The sequence below is a fragment of the Manis javanica genome, chromosome 4 (genome assembly GCF_040802235.1).
Source record: "Manis javanica isolate MJ-LG chromosome 4, MJ_LKY, whole genome shotgun sequence".
In the NCBI taxonomy this organism is placed as follows: Eukaryota; Metazoa; Chordata; class Mammalia; order Pholidota; family Manidae; genus Manis; species Manis javanica.
The window spans coordinates 132,769,352-132,781,543 of record NC_133159.1 but is presented as its reverse complement, the minus strand read 5'-3'; the positions used below and the strand labels follow the sequence as shown (position 1 = coordinate 132,781,543).

General features: G+C 41.0%; 1 protein-coding gene across 1 annotated transcript; it reads right to left on the bottom strand.

Annotated features, from left to right (window-relative positions):
- Positions 1–462: 462 nt before the first annotated feature.
- LOC108392691 (olfactory receptor-like protein DTMT) lies at positions 463–1,404 on the bottom strand. Its single transcript, XM_037022822.2, has one exon. It carries the CDS (start codon positions 1,402–1,404, stop codon positions 463–465), a length of 942 nt encoding a protein of 313 aa, XP_036878717.2.
- Between the last annotated feature and the right edge of the window lie 10,788 nt (positions 1,405–12,192).

The following is a 12,192-nucleotide window of genomic DNA, read 5'->3' as shown; positions in this document are numbered from 1 at the left end:
AATGTTGTGAATGATCACCCAAAAATAGGAGAGTAAAGAATTCATGGTCAACAAAGAAAAATCCTATTTAGCACACATAGGAGAGTGAGATGTTGCATTTCAGTCAAAACTGACCTGGGAAGACAGAGTATTAAAGGAGAGATTTTTTACAAACATAAAACATGATAAAATAGTTGTTTAACAATTGGAGATGTAAACATCAATTAAAAGATACAAAATTATGCTTCTTCAGCCTCACCTGAGAATAACGTAGAGGAAGACCTTGCTAGTAGATCACTGAGATTCCCATTCTGAATTCAACTACACATGTACACATTAACTCTTTTACTTATTGGACAAATATTCAGTATGTCATTTTAACAAAAAGTTTCATGGTGAAAAAAGGAAGTAAGTTAATATCTAAATATTTATATCAATATATATACAGTTGATAAAATCACATAAAATTACCAAGCTTTACCATCATATACAGAAGGGAATTTTCTTTTTGAAAAAGACTCTGCCCAGGGCTCCCTTCATGTCTCTGTTCCTCAGGCTGTAGATGAAGGGGTTCAGCATGGGGGTCACCACAGTGTACACCACAAACATGACAGTCTCTTTAACAAAATTGTCAGCAGATGGGCATAAATTGACACAAATAACTGTCCCATAAAACAGTGACACCACAGAGACGTGGGAGCCACAGGTAGAGAAGGCCTTGTGGATGCCCCGAGCAGAAGGGACCCTGAGGATGGAGGACACAATTCGTGCATAGGACAGGATGATGAGTAGGAAAGGGATGACGAGAACAAGGCCCCCCGTGATAAATAACACCAGCTCATTGACTTGAGTGTCAGAGCAGGCCAGCTTCAGCAGAGCAGAGAGCTCACAGAAAAAGTGGGGGATCACCTTGTTTTCACAAAAATGCACTCTGGCCATGAGCAGGGTGTGTAACATGGCATGGAACGTGGTCAGCACCCAGCACAGCCCCACCAGGGACAGACAGAGCCTGGGGCTCATGATGGAGGTGTAGTGCAGGGGGAAGCAGATGGCCACATAGCGGTCATAGGCCATGGCCACGAGGAGGAAGCTCTCCAGGTCTCCAAAATACAGGAAGAAGTACATTTGGGTCAGGCAGGCAGCATAGGGAATGGATGGGACCTGCCTCTGCATGTTGTGCAGGAAAGTGGGCATCGTGACTGAGGAAAAACAGAGGTCAGAGAAGGACAAATTGCTGAGAAAGAAATACATGGGCATGTGGAGGTGGGAGTCCAGGTAAATGAGGATGATGATGAGGAGGTTCCCCAGGACGGTGGTAACATATATGGCCAGGAACACGGCATAGAGCATGTCCTGCATCCCTGGCCTAATGGGCAGTTCCAGCAGAAGGAACTCTAAGAAGACAGTATGATTCTCTCCTGTCATGCTCTGTCTCCAGTATCTTTAGAAAGAAATAAAAGTCTCCATTAAAACTAGAATTTAAAATGAACATGTTCCTATGATACGTGGTCTGTTACATGTTCAGTAAAAATACTTCCATATCACTGTCATCACAATAATTACAATCTCTATAAACCAAAATTCTTAATCAGAATCTCTATGATCAGAAATCATTTACTTTCTCCACTTCTCTTTAACACGTAACAATATCCAGTCTTTTCTGAAACACTCTTACCCATTACTTTCTGAGAAATGTGTTACTTTTCCTCATACCTTCCTGCCAGACTTGCTCAGTGACCATATGTAGCCTCTGTTTTGTCAATTTCTTACAAGCTGATGACCCAGGGCTGTCTCCCAAACACTGCCCTCTTTATACCTCCATATATAACACCAAGAAAACCTCAGATGTTCCATAAGATTGCATTACCATTTAGAGCTCAGTTGCAGATGACTAACATACAAATGATACTCAATTGCTTAATGTTTACCTTCCCGTGGACCTATCACATGTATTTTAGGCTCAACAGGTCCCAAAAGAAATTTCTGGTCTTACTCTGCCCCTCTTCCAATACCCTCTTCCTTTAGTTTCCCACCATGGCATACAAAGAGTCCAGGAGCTTCAGTCAGAACCTGAGAGTTTTCCTTCACTGCCTCTGTCCTCTCATCACCACCATGCATCTGTCAACTCCAAAAGTTTAATTCTCCTTCTCAGTCATTCACTCCTATCTCACTTCTCATTACCCTGGAATAGGAAGACATCATGCTTTTTCTGTCCTATTGCAGTAGCCTCTTAATTCATCTCCCTGCTTCAGTGATGAATACCCTCCTTCAGTATCCTTCATTCACACTGTGGCACTCTCAGGTGATCATCATTTTCCCTAAAGTCTTCATGGATTCTCATTGCTCATAGGTACAGGCAACATTCCTTACAGGGCACAAAATGCTTCATGACCTGGCCCTTGCCGACCTCCACAGCTCACCTGGCACCCAGAGGCACTCACATTGCCCTCTGCAGCAATGCTGGACAAGAGGCACCATTTCTTGCCTCCAGCTTTTTCCACCTGCTCTTGCCCCTGCCCAGCATCTTCCTCCCTCTGCTCTCTCTTCACATGCTTTTCCCTACTTTACCTTCAGCTTCAGAATATGTCACTGACTCAGCTAAACCTTTGCTGTCTCCCCAGACCAGGAGAGAACCTGCTGCTATGCTTCCACAGCATCCTAGGCTTGTCGCTATAGCACCCAGTTCCCAGGGGACTATGTGTTTGTAGCTGTCTTCCTCCCAGATTGTAAGCTCCATTCGGGGAAGACCATGTCTGCCTCCATGACTGCAGCAGAGCCAGCACCTAGCACAGTGCCTGCATGTAGCCGACGTGTAATAAACATTTATTGGCAATGGTTCAGGCTGAAACATGCAATCCTTCCACTCTCAAAGCAACAAAACTCTTTTAAGTTAGAATCACTACTCCTACCAAATCTTCTAAGAACAAGAACACTACCATCAACCATTTGGCACTGAATTTTACAGTTTTAGAGAATTAATCAGTAATTTTGCACTCATGCAAAATGTTAGGATACCACAGACACTACACTTTTCACTGAAATACATGATACAGATAATACATGTAGCTATGTATATAGGTGGATACGGGCAGTGTTGATAACCTCCTAGGGTCTTGTTTCTCTGGATAACACTTGCTGATATACCTCAGGGTGACAAAAAAGAGAAAAAGCAGAGGAGAAGTAAGAGAGGTGAGAGGCTCCTTACTTAAAGACACAACCAAGTCCAGCAGCTGAAATTTTCAGACCTGGTGATGTTTCATCCAACCACATTGAGGGTTTTTTCACTTACACATGATGCACTGGCATTACAGTGGAAAGAAAGATCTCTCTAGAAAACCATACACTTAGTTTCTCAGAATTTTGCTTCCCTGGTAAATGACAGGGACCCACCAGTAGTGTCAAGAATATGACAAGGGACCCCGAACTGGAGACAGCACTTGCAGATACTACCACCAACATATAAAGAGCCTCTTCATCTCCAACTGTTAAGTCAGTAGTTCTCAGCCTGGACTGCATGCAAGAATCACCCCACATTGCTTCTAAAATTACTATCACTTAGCAGTCCTGTCAAACACTGATTCTGATTCAGTAGGCCAGTCCATTTTTATTAGCACCTCAGTGACTCCAATGTTGAGTTCCAGGGACTATATAGTGATATCAAGGAAATATGCCACTTTTCAAAATAATGAAAATTGGGGCCCCTCTGATTAACTTAATCACAATCTAAGAAGCGGCCTGTACAAAGATTTCTAAAGCTCCCAGGTGAGTCCAAATCAACAAGGACTCAGATTATTACATTAAGCCTACCTCAAGAGCTCTCAGTACACAATCTTGTAGGAATACATGACATGTATTATTTAAGAATGAAGCATTAATGAAAATATTATAATCAGTGAGCATTAAGTTAAATATTTCCAGAATGGGGGGAAGTCTTGGGAAGCAGAGAGGTGGACAACAGGAAGCTTATCATACCTGGAAAACTATCCTGCAGAGCACCGCACAACCTGGAAAATTAACACTCTGAGGTTGGAAGGACCCTAAGGGACCAGCTCATTCACCCTCTGCCCAGCTTACCCAGCATGTCTGAGGGGGACTCCAGGACCCGGACCCAAGGCCCTGATCCCCTTTATTCACTAAGGCGTGTGAACTAGCAGCCTCTGTAGTCATCGCCTGTGTCTGCTTCATCCCCCCTCACGTCTCCCATTCCACAACATCCCCAGGCCCGAGGGGCCCTATCACTCAGGATCCAGATCCCGGAGGAACTTGTTAAAGGCAAAGTAATTACCCAGGACGTCCGCAGGACAAACACCCCAGAGTCCTAGAGCAGCGGGTGATTACACTCACCGATCACACTCCGCTATACTTTCAGGGAAGTGGGGGATGGACAGAAGCTCATGGATGGATGCTTAATCACTGCCTGTTTAGAGAATGGACAGTAGTCACTGTGGGGTTGTAGCCTATATTTGTCAAGGTGAAGGAAGAGGGTTGGAGAAACCATAAATACAAGAAGGGACTAGGCTCTGAATACCCTAAGATATCATAAGAGTCTAGGAGGCTTCATCCATGGGAAAAAAGAAGCCACAAGTGCCACCATGAAAGATACCTACGTGGAAATATTCTCAGGGTGGCAGAATTCTCACTACATCCAATTCCCTTAAGTGTATCCAGAGGAGAGAGAAACCTGCAGTTAACAAAGGATTGGACTTCTATTAATCAACAAAATACAGATATATGGAAAAAACTGGAATAAGAGAAAGATAAATTATCCCAGACAACATTTTATTCTTCCCCAGGCCACGGTAGAAAATCAAACCCAGATCTGCATCCCACTGAGGTGTGTCTAGTTCTGTACCTCGGTCAGAAAAAACCTTAACAGCACCCTGCCACCTCCATCATCTCTATTATTTTTCCATTTGTGCCAGACTACTTCCTAGTTTCCAGTTCTTTCTTACTCTTCAATTGAGCACAAGGCCATAGCTGACATTGAGAGCTACTTGCTTCACTCCACATTCTACGTTCTCCTTGGCAATCATCTCCACTGGATGGAGGTCTTTGCATAGTGGCGTAAGGCAGCCTTCATTCCTAGGGTATATGCATCCTCACTGGTCTTCTCTTTATTAGGTTGGTACAGTTTTCATTAACATTTATTATTGGACATGGAAATAGTACACGGCACCCAACGAACTCCCCAGAATTTTGGTCATGGTTCTCTCTACTCCAGTTGTGTAGAATAAACCACATTTCCCCTGATAATCAATATTGCCACCCCAAGCAGAATGGCAATCCTGCTCTTTGTATATGAGTTCACGTAAGAACCACAAAGTATCCAGGTGTTAGTCTCACTTTCCAATTCAGTGGCACACTGTTCGATCCTCTGGTAAAGCACTCCTGCCTTGAGACATACAGGAGACACTTCTTAAACCACATCTCTTATTCCAGCCACAGCTGTAGTAACCAGATGTGTGCTGACCTCAACAAGCTTTATCACCTCAAATCAGCTCCACGTGCTCACTGCTTCCTTCTCTAGGACTACTGACTCCATGAAACAGGATGCCACAGGATGAATTCTCAGTACTCATACAAACATTTAGGTATATCATACATGTTGGGTAAACTGCTGTATAAGGTATGAGTATTGATTGCGGTTCAGAGTTTTTTTGAAAAATTGGAAATCCAATTTTTCAGCATCATTACTTGAAAAGCCAATTTTCCACTGAATTATCTTTGTGAAAAAATCAATTGATAATACATGAGTGTATGTATTTCTGCACCCTAAATGCTATTTCATACTCTCTATACTGATCAGTATTTCTGTCTTTTCTCTAATATCACACTTCGATTAAATAAATTTAATAGTAAGTCGGGAAACAGAAACTATGAGAACTCATTTTCTTTTGGAAATGAATTGTTTTTTTAAGTTTGTTTGCCTTTACATACAAATTCTACAAGAAGATTGTCAATTTGTACACAAAAAGAAACACTTTTGGAATTTTGATTGGAATTGTGTTCAATCTCTGGATAACTTTTAAAAGAGCGAACGTGTGAACAAAAATGAGACTTTCAATCCATGAATATGCTATACCTATCCATTTGTTTACATTCCATGATTACTTCAATCATTGTTTTGTGGTGTTCAGGACAAAGATCTTGCATATATATTTTTATTAAGCTATCATTGATATCGATATAGAATCTTATAAAGGTTTCACATGAGCAACACTGTGATTATTACATTCACCCATATTATCAAATCCCCCACACATACCCATTACAGTCACTGTCCATCAGCATAGTAAGATGCTGTAGAGTTAATACTTCTCTTCTCTTGCTATACTGCCTTCCCCATGTGCCCCCTACCTTATGTGTGCAAATCATAATGCCCCATAATCCCCTTCTCCCTCCCTCCACACCCACCCTTCCCACTCCCTTCCATTTGGTAACTGCTAGTTCCTTCTTAGAGTCTGTGAGCCTACTGTTGTGTTTCTTCAGTTTTGCTTTGTTCTTATACTCCACAAATGAATAAAATCATTTTGTACTTGTCTTTCTCCACCTGGCTTATTTCACTGAGTGTAATACCCTCTAGCTCCATCCATGTTGTTGCAAATGGTAGGATTTGTTTTCTTCTTATGGCTGAATAATGTTCCATTGTGTATATGTACCACATCTTCTTATCCATTCATCTACTGATGGACACTTGGGTTGCTTCCACATCTTGACTATTGTAAATAGTGCTGCAATAAACATAGGGGTGCATATGTTTCTTGAATCTGGGATCTTGTTTTCTTCAGGTAAATTCCTAGGACTGGAGTTACTGTGTCAAATGGTATTTCTATTGTTAGTTTTTTGAGGAACCTCCATATTGCTTTCCACAACATTTTCACCAATTTACCTTCCTACCAACAGTGTAGGAGGCTTCCTCTTTCTCTACATCCTTGCCAGCATTCGTTTTTCCTAGTCTTTTTGATGTTGGCCATCCTAACTGGTGTGAGGTAATATCTCATTGTGGTTTTAATTTGTACTTCCCTGGTAATTAGAGATGTGGAGCATCTTTTCCTGTGCCTATTGGTCATGTGAATTTCTCCTTTGGAGAACTGTCTGTTCATATCCTCTGCCCATTTTTTTAATTGGGTTATTTGCCTTTGGGTGTGGAGGCATGTGAGTTCCTTATATATTTTGGATGTTAACCCCTTGTTAGATGTCATTTACAAATATATTCTCCCATACTGTAGGATGCCTGTTTGATCTCCTGATGGTGTCCTTTGCTGTACAGAAGCTTTTTGGTTTGATGTAGTCCCATTGGTTCATTTTTGCTTTTGTTTCCCTTGCCTGAGGTGATGTGTTCAGAAAAAATTGCTCATGTTTGTATTCAAGAGATTTTTGCCTGTGTTTTCTTTTAAGAGATTATGGTTTCATGACTTACATTCACATCTTAGACCCATTTTGAGTTTACTTTTGTGTAATGTAATTAGACAATAATCCAGTTTCATCCTCTCACATGCAGTTGTCCAGTTTTGCCAACACCAGTTGCTGAAGAGGCTGTCTTTTCCCCATTGTATATCCATAGCTCCTTTATCGTATATTAATTGGCCATATATGTTTGGGTTTATATCAGGGCTCTCTATTCTGTTCCATTTATCTATGGGTCCATTCTTGTGCCACAACCAAATTATTTTGATTACTGTGGCTTTATACTAGAGCTTGAAGTTGGGAAGCATAATACCCCCAGCTTTGTTCTTCCCTCTCAGGATTGCTTTGGCTATTCGGGGTCTTTTGTGGTTCCATATGAATTTTAGAACTATCTGTTATAGTTTGTTGAAGAATGCTGTTGGAATTTTGATAGGAATTGCATTGGATCTGCAGATTGCTTTAGGCAGGATGGGCATTTTGACAATATTAATTCTTCCTATCCATGAGCACAGGACGTATTTCCAATTATTGGTGTCTTCTTTAATTTCTCACATGGGTGTTTTGTAGTTTTCAGGGTATAGGTCTTTTACCTCCTTGTTTAGATTTATTCCTAGGTATTGTATTTTTTTTTTTTGATGCACTTGTAAATGGAATTGTTTTCCTGACTTCTCTTTCTTCTAGTGCATTGTCAGTATATAGGAATGCTGCACATATCTATGTACTACTTTTGTATCCAGCAACTTTGATGAATTCAGTTATTAGTTCTAGTAGCTTGGGTGTGGATTATTTAGGGTTTTATGTAGAACATCATGTCACCTGCAAACATGGAGGGTTTAATTTCTTCCTTACCAATCAGGATTCCTTTCATTTCTTTGTGTTGTCTGATTGTTGTGGCTAGGACCTCCAGTAATATGTAGAATAAAAGTGGGGAGAGTGGGCATCCTTGCTTCTTCCCGCTCTTAAAGGAAAAGCTTTTAGCTTCTTGCTGGTAAGTATGATGTTGGCTCTGGGTTTGCCATATATGGCCATTATTACACTGAGGTACTTGCCCTCTTTACCCATTTTGTTGAGAGTTTTTATCATGAATGCACGTTGAATTATGTCAAATGCCTTTTCAGCATCTATGGAGATAATCATGTGTTTTGTCCTTCTTTTTGTTGATGTGGTGGATGATGTTGATGGATTTTTTAATATGGTACCATCCTTGCATCCCTGGGATGAATCCCATGTGATCATGATGGATGATCTTCTTCATGTATTTTTTAATTCAGTTTGCTATTATTTTGTTGAGGACTTTTGCATCTATGTTCATCAGGGATATTGTGCTTTATTTATTTTTTGTGGTGTCTTTGCCTGGATTTGGTATTAGAGTAATCCTGGCCCCATAGAATAAGTTTGGAGGTATTCCCTCCTCTTCTACTTTTTGGAAAACGTTAAGAAGGTTGGTTATTAGGTCTTCTCTAAATGTTTGATAAAATTCAGTGGTGAAGGAGCCAAGATGGTGGCATGAGTAGAGCAGTGGAAATCTCCTCCCAAAACCATATATATTTTTGAAAATACAACAAATACAACTCTTCCTAAAAGAGAGACCAGAAGACACAGGACAACATCCAGACCACATCCACACCTGCGGGAACCCAGCACCTTGCGAAGGGGGTAAGATACAAGCCCCGGCCCAGCAGGACCTCAGCACCCCTCCCCCAAACTCCCGGTGGGAGGAGAGGAGTCAGAGCGGGGAGGGAGAGGGAGCCCAGGACTGCTAAATAGCCAGCCCTAGACATCATACCAGAGTGCAGACACACAGTGCATGGGGTGCTGGAAACTAGGGAAACAGGACAGTAAGACCTGTGAGTGGGTCGCCGCAGCCAGCACCCCTGGGACAAAGAAAAGCCAGTGCTTTTTGAAAGTCTTAAAGGGACAGGAACACCACAACTGGACGGAAGCATCCCAGGACACTTAGCCCAGCAGCTAGAAATCCCACGGAACTCTGGCCACCCTAACCACCTGGGCAGCAGTGCAACTCAGAGGCCGCTCACAGAGATAAACAGCCTCCCCGCCATTTCCCACATCGGAGCAGCAGCTTGAGGCTGGCCAAACCCACAGCAACGACGGAGCTTAACTCCATAGCTGCCGGGCAAGAATCAGAAGCCCCGTCTGTGCACAGCTGCCCAGCACAAGCCACTAGAGGTAGCTGTTCTCCCAGGAGAGGAAGGCCACAAACCAGCAAAAAGGGATGTTCTCCCAGCCGTCACACACGCCAACTCTGCAAACTATCTCTATCGCCATGAAAAGGCAGAAGAATTTGATACAGACCAAAATCACAGAGTCAACCCCTGAGAAGGAGATAGACCTAACCAGTCTTCCTGAAAAAGAATTCAAAATAAAGGTCATAACTATGCTGATGGAGCTGCAGAGAAATACACAAGAGCTAAGGGATGACGTCCAGAGGAAGACTGCAGAAATGAAACAATCTCTGGAAGGATTTATAAGCAGAATGGATAAGATGCAAGAGGCCATTGATGGAATAGAAACCAGAGAACAGTAATGCATAGAAGCTGACACAGAGAGAGATGAGGATCTCCAGAAATGAAACAATATTGAGAACTATGTGACCAATCCAAAAGGAACAATATTCACATTACAGGGGTACCAGAAGAAGAAGAGAGAGAAAAGGGGATAGAAAGAGTCTTTGAAGAAATAATTGCTGGAAACTTCCCCAAACTGGGGGAGGAAATAAACGATCAGACCATGGAAGTGTACAGAACTCCCAATAGAAAGGACCCAAGGAGGACAACACCAAGACACATAATAATAAAAATGGCAGAAATCAAGGACAAGGACAGAGTTTTAAAGGCAGCTAGAGATAGTAAAAAGGTCACCACCAAAGGAAAACCCATCAGGCTATCATCAGACTTCTCAACAGAAACTTACAGGCCAAAAGAGAATGGCATGATATATTTAATGCAATGAAACAGAAGGGCCGTGAATCAAGGATACTGTATCCAGCACGATTATCATTTAAATATGGAGGGATTAAACAATTCCCAGACAAGCAAAAGTTGAGGGAATTTGCCTCCCACAAACCACCTCTACACGGTATTTTAGTGGGACTGCTCTGGATGGGAGCACTTCTAAGACTAAATAGATGTTACCAGAGAAAATAAAATCACAGCAAAGAATGCAGACCAACCAAATACTAACTAAAGGCAAAAAATAAAATCAACTATCCATAAATGCAGTTAAAGGAAACACAAAAGAGCACAGAATAAAACACCAAACATATAAAGAATGGAGGAGGAGGAATAAGAAGGGAGAGAAATAAAGAATCACCAGACAGTGTTTATAACAGCTCAGTAAGCGAGTTAAGTTAGACAGTAAGAGACTAAAGAAGCTAACCTTGAACCTTTGGGAACCATGAATCTAAAGCCTGCCATGGCAATAAGTACATATCTTTCAATAGTCACCCTAATGTAAATGGACTTAATGCACCAATCAAAAGACACAGAGTAATAGAATGGATAAAAAAGCAAGACCCATCTATATGCTGCTTACAAGAAACTCACCTCAAACCCAAAGATATGCACAGACTAAAAATCAAGGGATGGAAAAAGATATTTCATGCAAACAGGGAGAAAAAAGCAGGTGTTACAGTACTAGTGTCAGACAAAATAGACTTCAAAACAAAGAAAGTAACAACAGATAAAGAAGGACATTACATAATGATAAAGGGCGCAGTCCAACAAGAGGATATAACCATTATAAACATATATGCACCAAACACAAGAGCACCATCATATGTGAAACAAATACTAACAAAACTAAAGGAGGAAACAGAATGCAATGCATTCATTATAGGAGACTTCAACACGCCACTCACACTAAAGGATAGATCCACCGGACAGAAAATAAGTAAGGACAGAGAGGCACTGAACAACACACTAGAACAGGTGGACCTAATAGACATCTACAGAATTCTACATTCAAAAGCAACAGTATACACATTCTTCTTAGAAGATTGAAATTCTACTAACCAACTTTCAGACCACAAAGGTATAAAACTAGAAATAAATTGTACAAAGAAAACAAAAAGGCTCACAAACATATGGAGGCTTAACAACATGCTCCTTAATAATCAACGGATCAATGAAAAAATTAAAATAGAGATCAAGCAATATATAGACACAAATGACAACAACAACACAAAGCCCCAACTTCTGTGGGACGCAGCAAAAGCAGTCTGAAGAAGAAAGTATATAGCCATCCAGGCAAACTTAAAGAAGGAAGAACAATGCCAAATGAATAGTCTAACATCACAATTATCAAAACTGGAAAAAGAAGAACAAATGAGGCCTAAAGTCAGCAGAAGGAAGGACATAATAAAGTGTACATAGAAGTGTATTAGAGAAGAAATGAACAAAATTGAGAAGAATAAAACAATAGAAAAAATAAATGAAACCAAGAGCTGGTACTTTGAGAAAATAAACAAAATAGATAAGCCAAGCTTATTAAGAGAAAAAGAGAATCAACACACATCAACAGAATCAGAAACGAGAATGGAAAAATCATGAGAGACTCCACAGAAATACAAAAGATTATTAAAGACTACAATGAAAACCTATATGCTTTGCTAACAAGCTGGAAAACCTAAAGAAATGGATAACTTCCTAGAAAAATACAACCTTCCAAGCCTGGCCAAGGAAGAAACACAAAATTTAAACAAACCAATTACGAGCATAGAAATTGAGGTGGTAATTTAAAAACTACCCAAGAACAAAACCCCTGGGCCAGATGGATTTACCTCGGAAT

Bases quoted from the DNA above. Each gene is read 5' to 3' on its own strand.
- LOC108392691 (XM_037022822.2), bottom strand. From the start codon at position 1,404: ATGACAGGAGAGAATCATACTGTCTTCTTAGAGTTCCTTCTGCTGGAA.